Consider the following 21,829-nt stretch of genomic DNA (forward strand, 5'->3'; position numbering starts at 1 on the left):
ACGATGAGCACGATGAGCACGATGAGCACGATGAGCACGATGAGCACGACGATAGCGATGAGCACGATGAGCACGATGAGCACGATGAGCACGACGATAGCGATGAGCACGATGAGCACGGCGGCCACGACGGCCACGACGACCACTATCAGCACGATGAGCACCACGATAGCGATGAGGACGATGAGAGCAATGAGAGCGATGATAGCTATGAGAACAATGGGAGCGATGAGAGCGATGACTAGCTGTGAGTGGACTTCTACTGAGAGAGCGAAGCATAATGATGCTCGTCGGCTCAGTTGTATTTTACCGGGAGAGCTGAAAATGACAATGATACTGTGTAGGTCCAGGTCGCTTCAACTGATCATCACTTGGCTTCATTCGTTCAGCTGCCATTCCATGCAAAGCAACCTCAGCGCCACTACTTTTGACGATAGACAGCTTCGACATGAGTAGACTACATCTAATGCGAACACTGTCATGAACCACATTTCTTAGCAATTTAGTTAGCTCAATTTACCCTGTACTTTGAAATGGTATAGGTGCCCTCGCAATTCTAGATAATATTTTTGTAACAGAGTGTAGTTATCTCAGATATTATTGGCTTCAGATTTGGTCTTCTAGCGCGTTCGGTCAGGCCACGAGTGGTAAGGAAGTGTAGCTCCGAAAAGCAATTCGTCGCCATCAAACAGTTCAGCCAGCGGCCACTTTTTGGTATCTCGCACCTGCGCCAAAACCTCAAGCGGCTCACCGTGATCAACGAAGAACGCAGAGTCCCCGCAGCAAACGCGACCGGTAGCATCTTCGGCATCAAAAATGATGCCTTTAAGAATATCAAACGTGCTAAACTCACGTGCAAGTGCTCTTGCAGCAGCCAGACAAGCAGCTCGATGAGAGCTCATGATGCCGTAAACATCACTTCCGTCACTGCTGATTTGATCAAGTCGGCCACGAGCAAGGCCCCGTTGACGAAAATTGCGATGAACGACTAACAGCGTAATTCAGTACATGGCCTGGCCACCAACAGGCCACCGGCATGCCAAAGCATTACCGGCAAGCTTATCGTCCACAAAGACTATAGCATATGAGGAGATACCAATAGGAAGGAATTCATTTCGCAGCTTTAGTTTGCTTAATCGAATGGGAGTACCTGGTCACGTAGATAAGTTGGATTGGGGACTTGCACAAGCATAGCAGTTGGCATTGGTGGCAGACCACCTTCCCAAGTAGGAAATGTTTAAGTGAATGCTCAGATGGCTCCAAACTCCAAACCAAGAGGCAGACGTGGCAGATAAAGTCAGGTGGTATATAGTATAAGTCAAGATCAGAGTGCCCTTTGTAGAACAAATCTTTAATGTCTTACGTCTTGCAGAAATGTATAACTTCTATGAGTAGATATTCATTGTGCAACCGCTGCTCTAGTTAAGTGGTAATGAAGCAAGGATGGCTTCTTAAGAGAGGAAGATTACTGCGTCAAATTCCCAACATATTCTATTTTGCTTTACAGATTACTACCTACCCACTCGGGAACGCAATAGCGCTAACATCTCAGTTGCTACTTGTCTACATACCATTGACTTCTAGCTTTTTACCGCTTCCAGCCCCTTCACGTATGCTCGTGGGGACATATTCACTCATGCCGGCTGCGTATACCCCCAATTTCGCCACACTTGAGTTCCCCAGAATCTGCACAACTGGAATATCGGCTCTTATCTCGTTGGAGAACCAGAACATGAGTTCGACAGCAACAAGTGAATCTACACCGAAGGTAAAGGGTGGCATGTTTGTATCAATATCCTCAACAGGTACAGCCAGTGCCCGGGCCAAACGGTTCGCCAAAGATCTTGTTATGACTGCTGCAGCCTCGTTCAGAGTCTCTATCTTAGCGAGCTGCGATTCAACCGAGTCGGCTTGCAAGCGCGTCGCTGTAGGCTTGTCGTTTTCTTGCTCCATCTGGTACAAGTGACAGAACATGGGCATGCGCATCCATATATGGTCCTCGACGTTGCCATAGCGTCGGACAAAGGAGGGAGTTGTCAATGCGCCAATAATCTGCGTTTCCCATGGCGAGGACACCTGCCTATGGGGGCTACATGCGTACTTGACCATGAATTGTAGGTCCTCCTCGGTAAGTACTTTATGGTCGGCCATGGACATGGCTAAGAATCTCGCGACGTCAACACGTTCGGCAACGTATCCAACGTCCTGCACGATCCCTAGGTCCAGCGAGACGCAATGTCGACCTCGGGCATGACGATACCGTGCAAATGCATCCTGAAATGTACTCGCGCCAGCATAACTACTCTGCGAAACAGCGCCGCACACGCCGGCAATAGAACACAGAATGACGAAAAAGTTCATGCTGTCTGGGAGATACTTGTCGAGATTCCAGGTTCCTTGCACTTTAGGTATCATGATCTCCTGAAATTCCTCAAGTGAGTAGTCATGAAAGATGCGGTTCTATTGTGTTCGTTAGTTTGATAGAGCTAGATTTCTGGTGACCGCTAGGCACTTACTTTGACTACCAATGCTCCATGAATGCACCCTTTGATTGGTGGCCATGTATCTTGGACATGTTCGATCACTCTTCTGATCTCGTCATCATTGGAGATGTCACAAGCGGGCGCGTATACATTAACTCCTTTCTTCTCCAGGCTTGAAACCAACTCAATGGCTGCGTCTGACTTAAGCCCGGAGCGTGAAAGAAGGACCAGATGTTTCGCGCCAGAACGGGTGAACCACATTGCCAGACTCCTTCCTATGCCCCCAAGACCGCCAGTTATTACATAAGTAGCATTGCTGTCGAAACTATAGTTCAGAGGGTTCTTGGGGATAACCTGGTTTGTCAGTCCCTGTACGCTGGTAGTGCTGGGTTCCGCAGAATAGTTACCTGGACAGTATCTGGAGTTTCCCAGTCCACAACTGCTTTTCCTGTATGTTGACCTGTTTGCAAGAAGCGGAATGCATCCTCGATCTTCGACCGGGTGAAAACTGATAAAGGATAAGGTGCCATTTGCTGTTGCGATACATCGTCCAGAAGACGCAGTTCGACTTCCTGCACAATCTGGGCCATTAGTTGCTCATTGAGCTTACTTACGATGGAAAGGTCGACTGAAGAGTATGAAACGTTGCGTTCGAACGGGTCCATGGGGAGACTCTTGGAGGCAGCAATGTCCCGCTTGCCTATCTCAACGAACCTCCCGAGCGGGGCCATGCACCGCCAGGTTTCTGTCAGTGCCAAACCCGTGAGCGAATTGAGGACCACATCTACACCCCGTCCTGTCGTATTGTGCATCAATTGCTGCGCAAAGAATGTGTGCCGGCTGGAAAAGCAATGGCTTTCGGCAATCCCGTAGCGGTCCATGAGCAATCTTTTCTTTTCAGGAGTACTGACAGTTACATAGATGATGGCACCTATGGACTGGGCAATCTGGATTGCCGCCTGGCCTACTCCACCAGCCGCACTGTGAATCAAAATACTTTCGCCCTGTTTCAATCGAGCAACATGGCACAGAGAATACTGAGCCGTGGCGAATGCTAAAGGCACCGCAGCCGCCTCAGTGAATGGCATATCCGAAGGCATTCTCATGACATGCGATTCCTTTGCGCGTACAAAGGAACGGAAACTTCCACTCGTAGCGAGACCGCAAACTCTGTCTCCTGGGGAGAAACTAGAATTAACACCACACTTGGTGACAATGCCAGCGAACTCGTAGCCAAAGTAGCTCGCTGGGAGCTGGTTGAGAACGACCATGACATCTCTGAAGTTAATCCCGGCTGCTTTCACTTCGATGAGCACCTCCTGATCAGCCAGTGGAACTTTGACTGAAGCGTCCGGGCCAAAATGAAACGAATCGAGTTGACCAGGCGTGAAACGCAATTCAAGTGGATCCTCTACTTCTTTTGTCTCGCTAGGCACAGGGCTAAATCCATGTAGAGAATCGTCCCGAAGACGGTTGATCTCAGGAGCTTCAACCACCCGGGGAATGTAGACTACACCTCCCTCTTCCAGCAGATCCGTCTCTACTAGACTAGGCGATATCTTTCGAATGTGATTCTCGATCTGCGAGATAACTTCCGTGGTGTTTTTCGTCGAGTTCAAGTCGAGACAAACGAAACTTTGGCCTGGGTTCTCCCGCGTGATTGTTTTCGAAAATCCAGATACCATGGCTGCTTCTGGCTTATTGGGGTCTCTCCCACATTTGGTGGTGACCCATAGTACTTGTTTGCAGGCCCTCAGTATCTCTTTCAGGATGGCGAATTGCGTCTTGGTAAGATTTGAGAAGATGGTACTGTCAAACTCCAGAAGGGATATGCATCTTTGGTAAGCGGATAGGTCGCCAGTAACGGAGTCGACGGAAAAGACGGTGTACTCGCACTTGCTCAGCGCACTCAGTCTAAATTTGAGAATTTCTGCGAGTTCTCTCTGGCGGGACGTCTCAACCAAGATGGCAGTAGGCAGGTCGGGGTTTGGTTCAGTATCATTGGGGACACGAGAAACCAATAGGGAGGTTAAATGAGTTTCTTCGACATCATCAGCCAAAGCAACCTCTAGTTCAGTGAATCCCGTTCGTAGGAGCGCTTTGTTCCATTCGTGTTGAGGTAACAGTGGTCCTGATGATCTGTACTCCTCGGTTGCTGTGTATTAACCAGTCAGTAACTGTGCATACAGTGAATGAGCACCGAGAGTCACTCACAGAGCCACCAGCCAGGAAGTACGCCAAAGACACCTGAAGTCGCAGCCATACGTTGGTTTGTCGGCTCGGAAAACACGAGTTGACCGCCGCTAGATTATAGTTAGCCTTAACCTCAGCATTTCCTTGGATTGAACTTACGGCTTGAGAAGCTTCTTAAGGAAGCCCAGTGTTTTTTCGATACTTGCCGTGGCATGTATCACCTGAAATATATCAGTTAGCAATTTACATTTTGAAATTGATCTACTCATTTAACGAGGATTTCGACATACCGCTGCTGCAATGATGACATCGTACGACTTAGCCTCAAAGCCCTGTTCTTCTGGGTCGCGCTCCAAGTCAAAGACCTTGAACTTCATGCGGCTAGACACATGGACATATCGCTCTTGGGCGACGGCGAAGAAACTCGGCGATACGTCAGTAAAGTCGTAGTGGTTAAAACGCGGTGACGCGCCTGTAGATCTCCCATGCTTGCAAAGTGTGTCAAGTACAGCACTCGTGGTACTCCCCGTTCCGGCTCCCACCTCGAGGATATTGATATTGGAGTTCTTGTGAGCGACAAGATCAATGTAAGCAGCAAGTCTCCCCGCTGTGAGAGTCAAAAGCGGACTTCGGTAGATGCTCTCCGCTACGCCTTGGTTGAACAAGATGTCCAAAGGGTCAACCTTATGCTGGAGAATAGCCACCAGGTTCCGGCAAAATGACACGATACCTGCTCGCCATGGTATAGTTTGCGCATATTCGTCAATTAAGGCGATTCTAGCGTCAGGATCGCTGAACTCAGGCCACACTGATAGAATGAGAGCGGCTGTTTTTTCCTTCTCGGTTTCGGTGAAGTTCTTGACCCACGCCAAATATTTTCTCAGATGGGGTTCAGAGCTTACATCCGATGTATCCATTTTCGACACCTCGTCGAGTGTGGTGGACATGAAATGGCGACAAACAATCTCAGCTTTGATATCCCCACCCACATTGGCAATGGCTTGGGTGCACTCTTGAAGATGGTCTTCGATGCCGCTGCGTGAGAGCAAACTGATATCCGGTTTCCAGTCAACCCGATGAAAAAGGCTGGTAGGCGGCATGCTGTTGTCTTGTGTCTTCTTAGCTGTCAACAGAGTGGTTAATTTGCAGCCACGCATGTCCACCATGATCTTTCCCTCGATGCCACTCCGAGCCTCGACATTCCCAGTTATTCCGGAAAGCCCACTATCCGTGATACTGCCATGGAGTCTCAGGGTATCCATCGGAATATCATTGACTAGCTCGAGGGAAATATAGACTTCCGAAAGGTGCGTGGGAACTACCCTTGGAAGCGATGATGACTGCTTGTATTGGGCAGCAAAAATTACGTGGAATAGGCTGTCCAATGTGGCGGGATGAATCAGATGATCACTTATCCCATGCTGTTTCATTTGCTGCCTCCAGTCTTTGAAGTCGACCTTCGCTGTCGCTTCGGCCTTCTTTCCGTTGATCTTGATGGTTTGGAGGGTTTGGAAAGTCTCACCAAACTGGAAGCCTTGTTGATAGAGGTCTTTGTAAAACGATTTTGAATCTTGATGGTCAAAGTGGGACATGTCATCGTGGAGTGGTTGGTTTCTTTGGGATAACGAAGCCTCCGAGACAGTATCAACCAATGGAGACAATTCGGTCGTTACGTTGCCCGAGAAGCACACCTTCCAGTCCGCGCCCGAGACTGAATAGATCCAGAAGTCCCAGGATTGGGCTCCTTGATTAGAAGAGCTGGCACCATGAGAGTGCATGTGCAACTGGGCTTCAATACCCTCCTCTTCAGGATTGATCACTAAAGCATTTGGCACCTTTGCATCTCTGATCCGATAACCGGAGATTCCAGGTATATCCGAAGTGAGACTGCGAACGGCTTCTAAAACCATAACCAAAAACCCACTGCCTGGGTATAGTATCGTGCCGTCAACCTGTCGTAGATATTAGCCTTCCAAATTTCTGTCTCAACCAACCTTCACGCTTTGGATCACATACCTTGTGGTCAGATAGCCAAGGGAGATCAGATTCACGAATCGTGAAACGCCACTTCGGTTTCATGGGGTTCCAATCATTTGATGGATTTCCCAGAAAATCATGTCGTGGAGTACGACGTGTTCGATGGTTTTGCGAAAGCCTGCTTTCGAGCCAGTAGGACCGTGAGGAGTTGAACGGGTACGAAGGTAAATTCAGTAGCATTTTAGGTTGTCTCTGACTCCCCGGTAGGCTATTGACTGCTTGCACATCGACAGAGTAGCCATTTGCAAATAGTCTCCCAGACAGACTTTGCATTGTTTGAATGGCATGCACTCCGCGGCGTAGCGTAGTATCGTAGCTGTAGGCGACCTTGTCCGTAAGTGTGTCTCGAATTGGCCGCTCCAGTGCACAGTGGGGACCGATCTCGACAAGGTAAGCCAAGGGCTTCGGATCGCTGGACGATTGATGCTCGTGAAAAATCATTTCGAGCGCCTCAGAGAATCTCACCGTAGATACAAGATTGCGGATCCAGTATTCTGGCTGAAGAAGTTCCTCGGGGCCAACTTGATAAGTCGTGACAGAAGACACGAATATTGGGAAAACTGAGCGTGCACCTTGAGGACTGGCCTGTAGGCCATCTTCTTTCAGAGTCTTCAAGTACTTGTCGGCGACCTTTAGCATCTGGTGCGAATGATACGCGACCGGGACGTTCAGCTTTCGGTTGAAGATATTGTCAGCTTGTAGGCGGCGCGCCAGTTCGTCTATGTATGTCTCTACTCCAGTCACAGTCGTGTTCTGAGGACTGTTAATGCAGCCGCAGGAGAGTAAATCCTCGCCGTTTTTACCGACGATATCAGAAATGTAGGCAGATAGCTCGAGCTCAGATAGTGCAACGGCAAGCATAGCACCTTTGTCAGCCTTCTGGTCATCCTTGAGCAAGGCCCGGGTAGCTTCGCCTCGGTAGTATGCCACTCGCAAAGCGCTGGTCATAGAGAGAAGACCTGCGCTATATGCCGCGGCGATCTCTCCGGATGAATGACCGACAACAGCTTCAGGAACAATGCCCCAAGAGGTCAATAGATCAACGAGTGCAATTTGCAGAGCGCAGCATAGAGGTTGCGCAATCGCAGGGTCATCAATCTCGGACGAAGACGCGGTCGCACGCAACACGCCTAGCAGGTGTTAGAATTGTCTAGAGTTGATAGGATGCACCTACTGAGTATTGACCACGATGATCCTAGAGAGCGCAGGTACCCATCCGCAAAGTGCATAGTGTCTCTGAAAACGTCGTAACGGTCGATAAGGTCGATTCCCATGGTAGCCCACTGTGCACCTTGCCCGGTGAATGTGAAACATATCATAGGAGATTTTATTGAGCGAGCAGGCTTGATTGGCATGTTTTTGAGGCACTTTTGTAGCTCCTCCATCGTAGATCCAACGGCAAAAGCCTTCCATGGCAACCTGCTACGTTTGGCGCTCAATGTGTAGGCGAGGTCCTGAATGTATTCGGTAGTCTCATTGCCACACTTTGAGAGATACTTTTCTAGAGTAGCAGCCAGCCGATAGATGCCGTCCTCATCAGCTGCGGAGAGGATGAGCAGATGTGGATAGTTGCTCGTTGTGTTTTCTGTGTGACCATTCTCAGCTAATTGGACACCATTCGATATTATTAGTTGCTTTCGAACCCCGTTGGTCTTGGGTTCTGTAAGTGTGTTATGGTTTCCTTTCAAATTTCGGGACTCCATGTAGTGGAAGGCATCATCGAGTACTGCGTGAGCATTTGCACCTCCAACTCCAAAGCTAATGCACTAGCTACCTTGGTATATGGCGGTGCGAATACCGCCATATCCAGAGGTAGCATGAAAGTCAGATTACAAGCAAATTCAGGCAACACAACAAAATCTTACCTGTTTACAGAAGCTCGTCTTGGTCCATTCGTTGGCCAGGGCGTGGCCATAGTCGGAAACTGCATAAGTCAATGATAGATCTCACTATGAAACGAGACCATACCTTCATGTTCCAGTCGTCAGCATATATAGCTCGATTGATGTTCTTTAGAAGCGCATTTGGTGGGATCATTCCTCTCTCTAGAGATAGGACAGCCTTGATCACTCCTGCTATTCCAGCTGCGGATTCAAGATGCCCAATGTTTGCTTTCACTGATCCAACAAATAGAGGATTCCCGGTATTGGCATGTCGGGAGAAGACTTCATTGATCCCATAAGCCTCGATCGGATCGCCGACAGATGTCCCTGTGCCGTGGGCTTCGAAGTACTGTGTGTCATCGAAGTCTAAATTAGCATTCTTGTATGCCTGGCGAATCAGAGCTGCCTGAGCTAGGTGGCTGGGTTGTGTAATGGAAGGTGTATGGCCGTCTTGATTGGTAGATGTGCCACGAATGATTGCTCGGATTGTGTCGCCATCCTCGATGGCCTTGGAAAGAAGTTTCAGAACGACAATTCCCACTCCCTCACCTCTACTATAACCGTTGGCACGATCATCAAAGCTGTAGCAGTGGCTGTCGGGAGACAAAAAGCCTTGTTGTGATAATGGCATCGTCATCATACTTGGGTTGAGTTGTAATTGCACACCTCCTACCAAGCTCTAGAAGATTTTCAGTGATTCGTCCGCCATTGACGCTTATTCCAAGTCTTACCATTTCGGATTCATGCTGCAGCAAACTCTGGCAGGCCAAATGGAGACCCACCAAACCACTTGAGCACGCCGTATCAATGGTGATACTTGGTCCATGCAAATCGTAGAACCAGCTGATACGGTTGGACAGCATGGCCCCTGACATTCCAGTTGCCTGATATGCAGCATGGATCTCGTCGTCGTTGGTAAACAGCGAAGAGTACTCGGCTGCAAGATTGCCAACGTATACCGATGTATTGGTCCCGTGAACCTTTTCCATCGTGAGGCCAGCTTCCCAAACATCATTAATTGTACATGGTATAATGTAATCTCGGAGACTCACCGGATTCCAGAGCGTGGTAGGCGGTCTCAAGCATAAGACGAAGTTGAGGGTCCATTGCTCTAGCTTCCGCAGGGCTCATGGCAAAGAAAGGAGCATCAAAAGCCGAAATGTCTCCCTTGATAAAGTGACCGCCACGGCAGGAAACCTGGATTGCAAATCGATTAGCATGGAGAGAATATGTAGAATTCGATATATCATCTCACACTATTTCGACTCGATCCCTTCGGCCCATGAAAGCCATTGATGTTGTAACGGCTTTCGGGGACTTCTGTCATTGTAGACTGCCCTTTTGCAATGATGTCCCAGAAAGCCTCCTCAGTAACAGCATCTCCAGGAAAGCGGAAGGCAAAGCCAGTTACCGCCACGGGATCTGCCATGTTGGGTATGGAGTGATTTATTTTGACTGATCTACAGAATAAAAGAATCTGTGAAGGTGACTGTCACTTTCTCCTGCAATGCTTCCACCATCTGCGCCGAAGGTCTCCTTTTGACCTCGTATCTTAGACCCCAAAGACTTAAGTTTATTGATGTGTCTGAGACCATTATGACGAGTACTAGAGAAGGCAGTGTCCTTAGACATCGCCCTGAAATCGATTAGCAACCAATCACATCGAACTACACACTTTCCTATCTTGTCGTCAATGAAGATCCTGGATCTCGGTGACCATTAGATACAGGCTAATAGTACGTGGGGTCCGTCTTTGGTCAATAATATACTCCAAACATGATTGGGTATGTACTAGCTAGTAAACCCCTTGTAATGAACCTCATAGCAATACTTGCAAACTGACTAGCTAAAGCTGGTTGGCTTTGAGAACGGCGCCGGCGGTTCGTCACGGAGGAACGCAAGATAGTCAAGAATCACAGGAGCCAGGAACCATGACTGCAGATGTGCCTACGCTGTACGCGAATCCTTCGGCGCTAAGGAGACGGAGATAGATTAAAAAGTGGTTTATATGGCATTGATGCGATTACGCCCCATGCGCCAAGCCGGGAACCTACCTTTTGGGTCTCAGTCGGCACCTACAAAGCAGCCTTGCAGTTCGTTACACTATGATGATTGAATCTCACTCGAAGTGTTGGGCTTGGAAATGCAGCCTTTACCTCGAGCTGCAGCTTGGAGGACATATAAGCTGCACTCCTGGCTGCGGGAGTGGCTGGCGTTTACCAAAGATCCTTTGACGAACTTACGATCTCTCACTTCGTTATGACTTCCCTCACATCGAGTGCGAGCCACAACTTCGTGGCTTGCATAACCATGCTCGTCCTTACAACAATTGTGATACTCTTGCGACTTGTAGTGAGGGTATCGCTTGGACAGACTCTGATGATTGCTGATTGGTTCTCCTTCTTGGCCTTTGGCCTATTTTGCGCATACTGTGGAGTGATCATAAATCGTACGCCGCCCGTCGAATGCCTATATTTGAATGATATTATTATTTAGTCATGGGGCTAACGATGGCAGACATATTCAACATATCCATGTATCGCGCTTTTGAACCTGATCCATTGCTTGGCTTGGATGAGTTAAAGAATTTACTAAAGGTATGTTTCTAAACCAATACTGGACAACGGATATAGAGCTCACTGCTGGTAGACATCATACATCCTTGAGCTCATCATGGGATGTGTTATAACTGCTGCAAAGATTAGCATCCTCTGGTTCTATCATCCCATATTTGCCGTCTATCCCATGATTCGGAAGGCAATCTACGCAACGGGAGCAGCGTGCATCATCTGGTTCATCATAGTCACATTCGTTTTCATATTCCAGTGCAGTCCCGTAGACGCCTACTGGAACATGTTCGCACAACCGCCAGCGTGCCACAAGTCGCAGCAACTCGTTCTCGGCTACGAGTTAACAAACTTCTTCCTAGACGTCGTCATATTGTGCATACCGATCAAGCCGATCAAGGCGCTGCAGCTTTCGCCATTGAAGAGGGCCTCTACGATGGCGATATTCATGCTAGGAGGCTTGTACGTGTGCCTCAGCAAAGATTACCGTTCTTCTTCCTCTATCATATGCTGACCTTGTTAGTGTCTGTATAGCAAGTATAATCCGAATGACGGCCGTATACGACGCAAGAGACCCATCGCGAGAGGGTGAGTCTCATCTTTCGTCTGTCACAGAATAACCATGCTAACACCCAGAAAGTGAACTTTTCCCCTGCAATGATGTGGTCCACGATACAATTAGGCACAGCTATCGTATGTAGTACTTTGCCAGCACTGGGCCCGCTGATTCGGAGCGTGAGCAAGCCGTTATCGTCACTAAAGAGCCAATATCTTTCCACGCGCTCGAGAGGGAAGTCAAGCAAATGGAGCACAACAGGTGACAGGTCTGGCAAGACGAACGAGAGCCGTGACGAAAATTATTGGATCAGGATGGAGGAAAATTCTCATGATAGATCCCACGATAGTAAGGACCACATCCCAAGTCATGCAGCCTAAGGTCTCGGATTTCGTTGCATCAATAGCTATTCTTCCTGAAAACTTTCTTATAGTTCTGAACAATTTTATGATCAATTGTTTTCATCGTGTACTTTCACTTCAATTCCATGGCGTACCCATTGGAAGTTACCTTGACGGCAGACTCTTTAGATATCAAGGCTTGTAGTGGTCAATAGCCGAAAATGAAATTTCAATAGATAAATGATGAAAACTAGAATCAAAATGGTGGAAACAGGGACAATTGGCAATCTCCTCTTTCTGTTTCGTCCTTCTACGGACGGCCCCAATTCCAACTCCTGGGCATGTTACAAGGTGCATGTCAACCAAGAGCACCCAGCCAGTGAGCTTGTTGTTCAATTTGTCGTCTTACGAGCAGTGTGTTGGTTTTTGACTTGCTTTAACTAATGATCCTACCCCTGCACTAGGATGTTGATAGATTGATTTGTCGCTGGAAGTGAGACAGTATGGTTCAGGTTACATTTCTGCACATCTCCGCACATCTCGGCAAGGCTGCTTGTATGTATCATACATACGCCCCAATAATACAACCCCGAACACTGCCTCCCCCGCTTTCATCTTTCCACAAGGCTTTGTCTTTGCTTGTGAATTCGCCTCGCTATTATTGTTATCATAGTCGGTGTTATTATTGAGTCACCCTTCCCCTCCAAGGTCTCGCACGACTCCGCGACATTGCCATTGCCGTTGACCTCCCCCGCAACCTCGCCCCTCAACACCTTCATTTTCATTCTCTCAATCTCACTCCCACTCCCCTCTCCTGGCCACCCCGGCCCTTGGTATGCCAAATTCACTTCACCCACCAACATGACAGCTTGGTCTAAACAGCCGTTCAAAGCCCTCTACGGCGTCTTCTTCATCGTCAAACTGATTGGCCTCATACCATTGTCTCTGCTACGCTACAGTCCAAAATGGTCACGTCCCGTTCCTGGTTGGAGTCTGAAGATATGCGTCGTCAACGTAGTAGCTCGCGAATTGTTCCGCTACTACACTCAAACGCGGTCAAACGGGGTCGCTGGCGTCGAGTCTGGACATAGACGCGCAAAGGAACGATTCGCTTTGGTCGAACCCGCCGATGCAAGCCTCTACTCGGGGGTACTGGCTTCTGGGACGTCGAAACCAGCAGCCGTAGGTGGACTATGGTTCCCGAGCCCGATCCCTCAAAGTGAAAGAGAAGGAGAAGCAGCTCCTAGCCTCAGAGACGAGAAAGTCGTCCTCCACTTCGCCGGCGGAGCCTTCGTCCTCGCCTTTGGCACCGAAGAGAACGGACAAGACATCTCGAACATCATGACGCGACACCTGAAAGCAACCCGAACCTTCCTCGCCCAATACCGCGTATCCAGCGACTCCCAAACGCGCTTCCCAAGCGCGATCCAGGACCTCGTCACCTCCTACCACTACATCCTCTCCCTGGGCATCCCCCCCGCCAACATCATCCTCTCTGGCGACTCCGCCGCCGGAAACCTCATCCTCGCCCTCCTCAGACACCTCTCCAGCAACCCGTCCCCCCATCTCCCTCCCCCAGGAGGCGCCATGCTCTGGTCGCCCTGGGTACACGTGACGCCCACCGCCGGCGCCGACTACACCCAGTGCCGCAACTCCGCACACGACCTCCTCATCCCCTCGCTCCTCCAATGGGGCGCCGACGCCTACCTCCCCGAGCCCGGGAAGACGCCGCCCAGCGACGTTCTACCCTTCATCTCGCCGCTTCACCATGCGTTCGCGACGACCGTGCCGTTGTTCGTGCACGCGGGCGGCGGCGAGGCGTTCTTCGATCAGGTGAACGAGTTCACGGTGGAGATGGAGCGGGTGCAGGGGAACAGAGTGAGATTCTGTTCGACGGAGACGGCGCCGCATAATCTGCTGTTGGCGTATCGGGGGTTGGGGTTGGAGGGGGAGATGGAGGTTGCGGCGGAGAGCGCTCGTAAGTTCTTTGAGGGGGAGGATTGAGAATTATAACTATGTATCTCATATGCATTCACCTCCCTCAACCTTGTGCTGTGATGTTGAATCACAATTGCTCAATGTTATAGGATAAGGAAAAGGTAAATCTTTCACATACGACCATTGGACTATGAAAACAGGGCTTCCCGTTCGCTCAGCCATACTTAAGCATAGTACCGGCGGACTAGTAGTTGAGTGGGTGACCATCAGCGAATCCCCGCTGTTGTATGTATTTCGTTTTTTTTTTTGGACTTTTTTTGCTTGTGTGACTGAATCGTGTGATGTTGGGGTGGATGAGTAGGATAGAGGAGGGCGGTTGTGGTCGTTGGGGGCGGTAAATAGGTAGGGAGGTAGGGAGGTAGGGAACGACGCAGAGAGAGGAATAAAATCGATAAAATCAAACGCAAAAGCATCTTCATAGTCGTCCGCATGCTTCATCGCTGTCTATCTTTTATTTTGCCATTACGTAGTTATATTAATTCCAAAATATTACAATTCACCCTAGACAAAAAATGTGATACCAATCATGTTCGATTATACTACACTATACAAAGTCATACTCAATTATTTTCTTTCCCTTCTCCCCTCTCTTTCCTTCCCTCTCTCACTCTCTTATCATTCCAGTATTTTTCTTTGCAAGTATGTGAATATACTCAGGTAGATAATATGACGACCGTTGGAGTGGCAGAATTATACCAATATATTCATCTTGCCCACCCCCACCTCAACGAGACATGCTTTCTGCAAAAGCAGGTTTTTTGTTTATTCTATATGGTTACAATGTATATTTGTGTGTAGGTAGGTTCCAGACCGTCTTGATAATCCGTCTCGGCAGCCGTCTGTCTTTCTTTCTTTCCGCGTACGATCTCCCCTATTTTACTCCCCATCTACGCCGGCGCATCATCTTTATTAGCATCTCCATTCAAGTTCCCCGAGTCGATTGTCTCTTCGTTTCCAGCGTCCATTTCGACGTCCACGATAGCCGTCTCGTCGCGGGCGCCGCCCTCGTCGAACTCGTGCATGATTTTCTTCCAGCCGAGCGGCTCGGCGCTGTCCTTGACGTACTCGATGGTGGGGAAGTAGTGTTCGTTCTTCTTCATGGTGGCGACCCACGGCACGTTGTCGAAGGTCATGACCTTGAGGCGGAAGTACTCGTTGTCGCCGATCTTCTTGACTTCGGTTAGGAAGGCGTCGAGGTCGGGCGTGGGCACGTTGTTGACGTGGGTGAGGAAGTTGGTTGGCGCGAGGCCGTACACTGGGTGGGAGGTTAGGAAATTTTGCAAAGAAATGAGGTACGACGGTGGCACTTACTGTATGATGGCGACCCGCGTCCCCGTGAGGAGATGTAGACGTCAGAGTGGATTTTGCTGATTTGTTGGCGGACGGCTTGATGCGGTCGATGAAGGGTGGCGCCGCAGAAAATGACAACACGGTCTGTCTCCAGATCTTCCGTTGCCACAGTTGGGACCTTGATGGAGAGCTCCTCGCGTTTACGCACAACGACAGCGTCGAGGAACTCGTTATTGTACATTACGTCTAGGTCAGGAGCACGGGTCACTAGCCTGCCGTTGAGAGTGAGTAGGACGTCGCCCTCTTGCAGGCCATCCTCGTGTCCAGAGTCCACCTTCCGCACCATGAACAGCTGGTGGCGCTCGGGATCCTCATGTTCTGTCTTCTCGATCCAGTTCTCGCTGACGCCCATGACGCGGGCTTGACTCATCTGAACCGTCTGGAATTCAACGTTCAAGATCCTCAACTTCGGGGTATTACCACTCTGGATCTCGCGGAGAACTGGCAGAATCATCGGCGTAGCTAGACCCAAGTGATACTCGACGTCCTTTCCACTGTGCGATCCCCTCTCTCCGAGATATGAAAGCCAAAGTGCTTGCACCGTGCCGTCTTCTGCGATCAACACACCACAGGCACTGTGTGAGGCCTGATTCGTATCAACCGTGATGGCATCCACATTCGTAGCCCTATATCTTGGTGTCACCGCACTAGCAGGAATAGCAACTGTGGTGATGTCGGTGACGACGGTCTTCGCAACAACTGGCCTAAAGTTTTGGTTCAAACCGAAGAAGATTGTGTCCTCTCCTTTCTTGATGAACTCGGTAGAGAACTTGGGAGTCTTGACTGGCGCATTGACAAGTGATGTGTCGTACTTGACGATCGCGTAGTTCTGAAGAGGGTGAAGGAAAACAATCTTTGCCTCCACGAAGATGGAGTCGGCGATGATCAAGAAAATATCACATAGGTCGTATGGAATGAGGGCACGGGATACAAGGACCAGTCCTTGTTCGGCATCCACTACGAGACCGTAGCCTTGCTTGTTGGCCTTGGGGAATCCATCAAGCTTGACGGGCATAGCCACGTGCACACGCACGAAACTACGAACGATATCAACGGCCTCAGGGTATTTCGAACTAAGCTTGACGAAATTGGCTCTTCGTGGGATCGGTGGCACGGCAGGGATGGCCTCCGAAAGGTTGCTGAAGTCCCAAAGTCCTGTCACGTCGTTACGCTTGGCCAATCGCATCGTCTTGTGCCAATGGCGGTCGACTGTTGTGATACTCGTGTTGGTTGTGTGCAGATCTCGTAGATGCTTGTATGTGATGACTATGCGTTTCCTATCGGGAATCGACTTCATGACCTCGATGAATGCGTCAAGGGTTGGTGTTGGCTTGTTGTCCACCTCCTGCACCAACCATCCAGAAGAATAGCCATCTGCGAAGCGGAACGAACCCGCGGCTTCGCAGACAAAAACACCAGCGTTCTCGAGAGAAATCGCGTACAGTCGAGCTTGCTGATAGGAAAGGTCATGGAAACTGGCGCCAGCCACAGACACGAAACGATCTGGAGTAATTGCGTGTAAATCAGCAACGTCTAGCTCGACAGTCATGTCCTCGCCAGCGCGCTGGATCATCAGCGAGACTTTCTTGCCAACGCTGTCGTCCAATATCGAGTCCAGGCGAACGAACTGAGTTATCAACTCTCCGTTGACCTGGATGAGCAGATCACCCTCCTCGATATGCGAAGATGCCGGTCCTTTTGGTAGAACGACTTCCGCAACAAGCATGCCTGTCTCTTTAGGGAACTTTGTTCGGATGGCCTTCTCCCATTCGGAAGAAAGACCAAGTCTGCGACACTCATCAAAGGGCTTGAGGATCCATTGAGTCTGTATGGTTCCCCGAGAGACGTCTTTGCCTTCTCTTATGAGCTCTAGCGCCCGAAGGGGTCGATCTAGTGGAAGGAAGTAGTCTGTCGCAGCACCGTCTGCCCTTCCGCCAGCCTGCAGCGCGACAGCAAAGCCATCCTTATTGACTACAGGACTTCCAGAACTTCCTCCACTAGCAGCCGCCGCAGCCTGGATGTAGTTTGTGTTGAAATCCGAATAACCCTCGCCATACTCGGGTGCATTGCGATCCAACCGACTGATCACTCCAGACAAGATACTCAATTTCTCTCCCGCATCGTTTCCGACCACGCGGATCTCCACACCAACCTTAGCCAGATCTGGGCGAAGTTGAAGCGCGGAGAGGGGCATGTATTTGATGACCTTGGGATCGAATCGGAGGATGCCGAAATCGTGGACCGGGTCGCGGTAGACAGGGTAGACGTCACACTGAGTGCAAACTTAGCGGCTGAAGAGGCTGTAATAGAAAATGTAAATCTTACCTCCTCGTGATTATCGAATATACAGTATCCAATGAAGGGACCAGCGCCGACGACGTGCTATTCCATGTTAGACTGCCATTTCGCGCGACTTTTGGTGTTGCGCAACCTACCCTGTTCGTGAGGATGTATCCTCTCTCCGCATCTACGACAAAACCCGTAGCCTCGGAGGAGACAGCGCCATCAGTATCAAAAGAATACGTCTGGCAGAAATGTATCGAAACAACGTTCCTCACGACCTTCTCGATGGTCTTTTGCCATGCTGCGGTATCGTGGAGCGCCGCTCCGGAGATGTGCGCGGGCGTGATGTCACCAGATGTTTCTTCGATGATCGGGGATCCTGCTTCGCTGAGGGAACGCTCATCAGAGCTCCCGGGCGTGTATGCACCATTCTGGTCGTGAGACTCAGACTCGGGTTTAAATTGCTTCATAGGGCGGTCGTTGGACGGACTGGGAGGTTGCTTGCGCTTGACACGGGCTTCGGTCGAATCGCCATTTAGGTCCATGGGCGTGGATTTTGTGGTACTGTAGAGGCGGGTAAATGCGCCGAGTGAGAGGCTGGTTTTGTACTGTCGAGGAGTGAAGGATGGTCGTGAAAGGTTGAGGAGGAGGTTGCGCGGTGGTGATGGCGAAGGTGAACGGAGTGTCGCGAAACTTCTGCTATTGAAAGCGACCAATGACGACGACCAACGACTAAGCATCCAGAGGAGGGTCGCAAGGCGATATGGGCCTGGTGCGACTGCAGTACTGCAAGAGACAAAAGATGGCCTGCAGTTGTGCAATGAATGAATGTCAGCGACTCTGACGGCTATTAAGACCTTTTTGGGGATGGGGAATCATTCCCATGAAGCTGCTGCAGATGCGAGCAGGCATCAGGGTTCACAGACCACTAGTCGGCCCCCTTGCAGCCAAGCCGTCCATCAAGTACACACTGGAGAACATAGTATGTTCGTATTTTGAGTATGCAACCCACACTTTGTCAAGACCTTAACATTTTTCGACTCTTCGAGAAGATCGTGATGTCTCAAACTTATTTTTAAAACGTAGTGTACTCCTATTAAGCATAATTTTCATTTTAAAAACTTGCTTTTTACAAAGTTAGCTACCTCGAGCGTTTGTCTCACGACAAACGACTCGTTTCGCAAGTCCATTATTCATTCTATGGCCCCTGCCTCTCAGCCTGGTAAAATCAGCGCTTCCGAAGGTAGAAACAAACAATAGCGCTGGCTGAGACACATTTCAACGTGGCTGAACGCCAATGTTGACGAGATGGACGTTACACTGCAGGACAAACAAATCTCAAGGGAAGAGAACAATGAAGTAGTAGTCTGATTGCAGACTCAGGTATAGTATTGGAAGACGATAATCGTCTTCGAGGAAGAGAGGGGGATATATATCTATTCGGTGGCTTTGGCCCGTCTATTACATTTCTCGTCCATGACCCACGCCAGCACACGATGCCATAACCTGCCGCTCATAGGGGGGAAAACAAATACTCCATGACGCCTCTTCCTTCATGCTGATGTGATGTGTGATCGAAAGGACATTTTGGCACACTTACCTAACCCTAGCGGGTTTGGGAGTTTTCGCCGACGACGGCTGGCGCCGTAGGCTTGGGTGGCAGTTGAGTGTCCTCGAGCGTAGGAGTGCTCACTGATGCGTCGATGATGGAGCCGCGGCGGATCTTGAGTTTCTTCTCTGCTTGATCCGATATCCTGGTCAGTTCAGTGACGAACGATTGTCCCCACCATGCACTGAACAGTAATTGTCAATATTTATGTGTTATTAGTAGTTCGAGATCATTCACAACATACCTGGTGTATTTCTTCACGTATTTGGCCAGCTTCTGGTAGTTCAATTGACGCTGTTCGTCTCCCATGGTGACAGCGTCGTGAATTGCATCTGCAAGCTCTTCTGTATTCCATGGATTGACAATCAGACTTCCATTAAGACTCTGGGCAGCTCCGGTGAACTCCGAGAGAATCATGACGCCGTGGCGCTGCTCTTGGGTTGCGATGTACTCGTACGACACCAGATTCATTCCATCGCGGGTTGAGGAAACTAGGCAGACATCCGATACTGCATAGAGAGCAATGAGCTCATCAAAGGAGACTGACTTGTGCATGAAATGAATAGGCATGAACTCGATCGTCCCGAACTTGCCGTTGATTCGGCCAACAAGCTCGTTAACGACGGCTCGTAGGTTCTGGTATTCTTCCACATCTTGACGGCTGGGGACCGCCACCTGGACAAGAACGACTTTGCCAATCCATTCTGGGTGCTCTGTCAAGAACACCTCCAGGGCGTGGAGTTTCTGGGGAACACCTTTGATGTAGTCGAGGCGATCCACACCGACGATGAGCTTGACACCTTGGAATTTCCGCTCTAGGGTAGCAATGCGTTCCTGGACCTTGGGCTTCTTGAGACCCTCATCGAATTTCTCAGGGTCAATACCGATTGGGAAAGCGCCGACTGTTATAACCTTGCCTTGGAATTCAACACCATTCGGGGTAGTCGCAAGACCCAGGATCCTGGAACAGCTGCTCAAGAAATGACGGGCGTAATCGTAGGTGTGAAAGCCGATCAAGTCGCAATGCAAGACTCCGAGCAGAATCTCGTTTCGCACAGGAAGAATGCGGTAGATTTCGGAGCTTGGGAATGGGGTGTGGAGGAAGAATCCAAGTTTGACATTCTTCCTCGACTCGCCGAGTTCCTCTCGAAGCATCGCGGGTAGGAGCATGAGGTGGTAGTCGTGTACCCAGACTAGATCGTTGTCTTGTACATCCTTCGCAATCGCCTTCGCGAAAAGTCGGTTTGCCTCGGTGTACGCTTCCCACGCAGACTCGTCGAAGGTGATTTCACCGGGGTGGTAGTGGAAGAGGGGCCAGAGGATTGAATCTGTTGCGATTGTTAGCACGCTGGTAGATTGCGATCGCAGATGTTGCTGTTGGCATACTTGAGAAGCCGTTGTAGTGTCTATCGGCCAATTCATCGTCCAGCATGATTGGTACTGCATTGTACTCCTCCTTCAGGCGATCTTTGAGTGTTCCGATCTCATTCTCTGGCACTTCCAAGCCAGGCCATCCGTACCACTGGAAGGTGGTTGATTTTGAAAGGCCGCTTAAGCCGCTGACAAGTCCGCCCGAGGACATAGAAAAGTCATATTTTCCCTCATCAGATCTCTTGATGGTGATCGGGAGACGATTCGAGACGAGGAGAAGACGGCCTTCTCCTGCAGTATCGCCCGGCATCGTGCTGGCAAGTGGGTGATGGCGATTGTTGTTGCGGGGGTGTTGTCAACTGAGGGTGGCAGCGCGACTAGGTACTAGTATCGAGGGGAGCTTTTGGTGGGGCGGAAGGTTGAGATGGTGAGGTAGAGCGACGCGGAGTAATTCTAGGTTGACGTACGAATGATCCACGTACGGTGAAGATCCGTGAAGGCGGATGTGAAGGTTAACGGTGAAAGGTTATCAAGAATCCGGAGGTGAGAGTGTTTTTCAACAGTTATTATTGGGTGACGAAAGAATGACAAGTCACCGTAGGGTGAAGCTCCACTCGTGCGCAGTGCAGGGTAAATCTTGAAGGTTGCGACAGTTGGTGAGACCGGAAGCGGGAGGGAGACTGGCGACAAGGGTTATAAAGTTGGATTAAACTCAAAATAAGGAATGGTTATAGACTATTGGATTGCACAGGCCGGCAATAGAAGAAAGAAAGGTAACTGGGAGGTATACGTGTATGTTTTACCCAAGTACCAGGAACTTTTCTAATGGAAAGAAAAGTGTTGGGGTATACGACAATGGCAATGGCGTGGGCTTGCGGAGTTTGAGAGCAGCACCAGCGAGAGACAGGTAATACCTGCAGAAGCAAGTAAAAAACAACAATAATAGAACCCACGTTAGAGCGGACTGGGCCGTAATAGGGACAGATCTGAGAGCTGCAGGTTTTAGAGAAAGAATTGGTGAGTGAGAGAGATTGAGGGAGAGGGGTGCGGAATTGTCTACCGTACTCGTAGCCTGTGCCAGTGTACACAGTATGGTACGGTACCTTAGCAGTGCTTAGGTAGGGTTCGCCGTAGACCGTAGACCGTAGACCGTAGACC

General features: G+C 49.8%; 7 protein-coding genes across 7 annotated transcripts in view; 3 read left to right on the forward strand and 4 right to left on the reverse strand.

Annotated features, from left to right (window-relative positions):
- BU24DRAFT_269920 (uncharacterized protein) overlaps positions 1–367 on the forward strand; it is a 1,933-nt gene extending 1,566 nt beyond the window's left edge. Inside the window, exons 3-4 of the mRNA XM_033522579.1 lie at positions 12–247; positions 345–367. Of these exons, the coding sequence (XP_033380442.1) occupies positions 12–16 (5 nt within the window). The 3' untranslated portion in view covers positions 17–247; positions 345–367. The remainder of the gene's footprint in view (positions 1–11; positions 248–344) is intronic.
- Positions 368–1,154, reverse strand: BU24DRAFT_485457 (uncharacterized protein). Its single transcript, XM_033533390.1, has one exon. The coding sequence runs from the start codon at positions 900–902 to the stop codon at positions 621–623; it is 282 nt and encodes a 93-aa protein (XP_033380443.1). The 5' UTR covers positions 903–1,154; the 3' UTR covers positions 368–620.
- Positions 1,155–1,563: 409 nt separating this feature from the next.
- Positions 1,564–10,025, reverse strand: BU24DRAFT_396920 (polyketide synthase; the record flags this gene model as incomplete). Its single annotated transcript, XM_033525325.1, has 14 exons — positions 1,564–2,460; positions 2,517–2,837; positions 2,891–4,638; positions 4,698–4,786; positions 4,836–4,897; positions 4,967–6,628; positions 6,693–7,207; positions 7,286–7,843; positions 7,888–8,471; positions 8,579–8,637; positions 8,682–9,275; positions 9,328–9,596; positions 9,649–9,793; positions 9,852–10,025. 14 exons carry the CDS (start codon positions 10,023–10,025, stop codon positions 1,564–1,566), a joined length of 7,677 nt encoding a protein of 2,558 aa, XP_033380444.1.
- A 677-nt stretch (positions 10,026–10,702) lies between these two features.
- BU24DRAFT_425940 (uncharacterized protein) lies at positions 10,703–12,292 on the forward strand. The gene is made up of 5 exons (XM_033528857.1): positions 10,703–11,045; positions 11,114–11,193; positions 11,246–11,625; positions 11,687–11,751; positions 11,804–12,292. Exons 2-5 carry the CDS (start codon positions 11,131–11,133, stop codon positions 12,097–12,099), a joined length of 804 nt encoding a protein of 267 aa, XP_033380445.1. The 5' UTR covers positions 10,703–11,045; positions 11,114–11,130; the 3' UTR covers positions 12,100–12,292.
- Positions 12,293–12,712: 420 nt separating this feature from the next.
- Positions 12,713–14,073, forward strand: BU24DRAFT_269937 (alpha/beta-hydrolase). Its single transcript, XM_033522580.1, has one exon. The coding sequence runs from the start codon at positions 12,922–12,924 to the stop codon at positions 14,062–14,064; it is 1,143 nt and encodes a 380-aa protein (XP_033380446.1). The 5' UTR covers positions 12,713–12,921; the 3' UTR covers positions 14,065–14,073.
- Positions 14,074–14,945: 872 nt separating this feature from the next.
- On the reverse strand, positions 14,946–18,236 carry BU24DRAFT_465677 (trypsin-like serine protease; the record flags this gene model as incomplete). The annotated part of the gene is made up of 4 exons (XM_033532296.1): positions 14,946–15,313; positions 15,370–17,680; positions 17,734–17,790; positions 17,844–18,236. The coding sequence occupies 4 exons, from the start codon at positions 18,234–18,236 to the stop codon at positions 14,946–14,948; spliced, it is 3,129 nt and encodes a 1,042-aa protein (XP_033380447.1).
- Positions 18,237–19,297: 1,061 nt separating this feature from the next.
- Positions 19,298–20,981, reverse strand: BU24DRAFT_353620 (glycosyltransferase family 20 protein; the record flags this gene model as incomplete). Its single annotated transcript, XM_033523788.1, has 3 exons — positions 19,298–19,484; positions 19,545–20,628; positions 20,687–20,981. 3 exons carry the CDS (start codon positions 20,979–20,981, stop codon positions 19,298–19,300), a joined length of 1,566 nt encoding a protein of 521 aa, XP_033380448.1.
- Positions 20,982–21,829: the final 848 nt, after the last annotated feature.

This window comes from Aaosphaeria arxii (assembly GCF_010015735.1).
Source record: "Aaosphaeria arxii CBS 175.79 unplaced genomic scaffold BU24scaffold_8, whole genome shotgun sequence".
In the NCBI taxonomy this organism is placed as follows: domain Eukaryota; kingdom Fungi; phylum Ascomycota; class Dothideomycetes; order Pleosporales; genus Aaosphaeria; species Aaosphaeria arxii.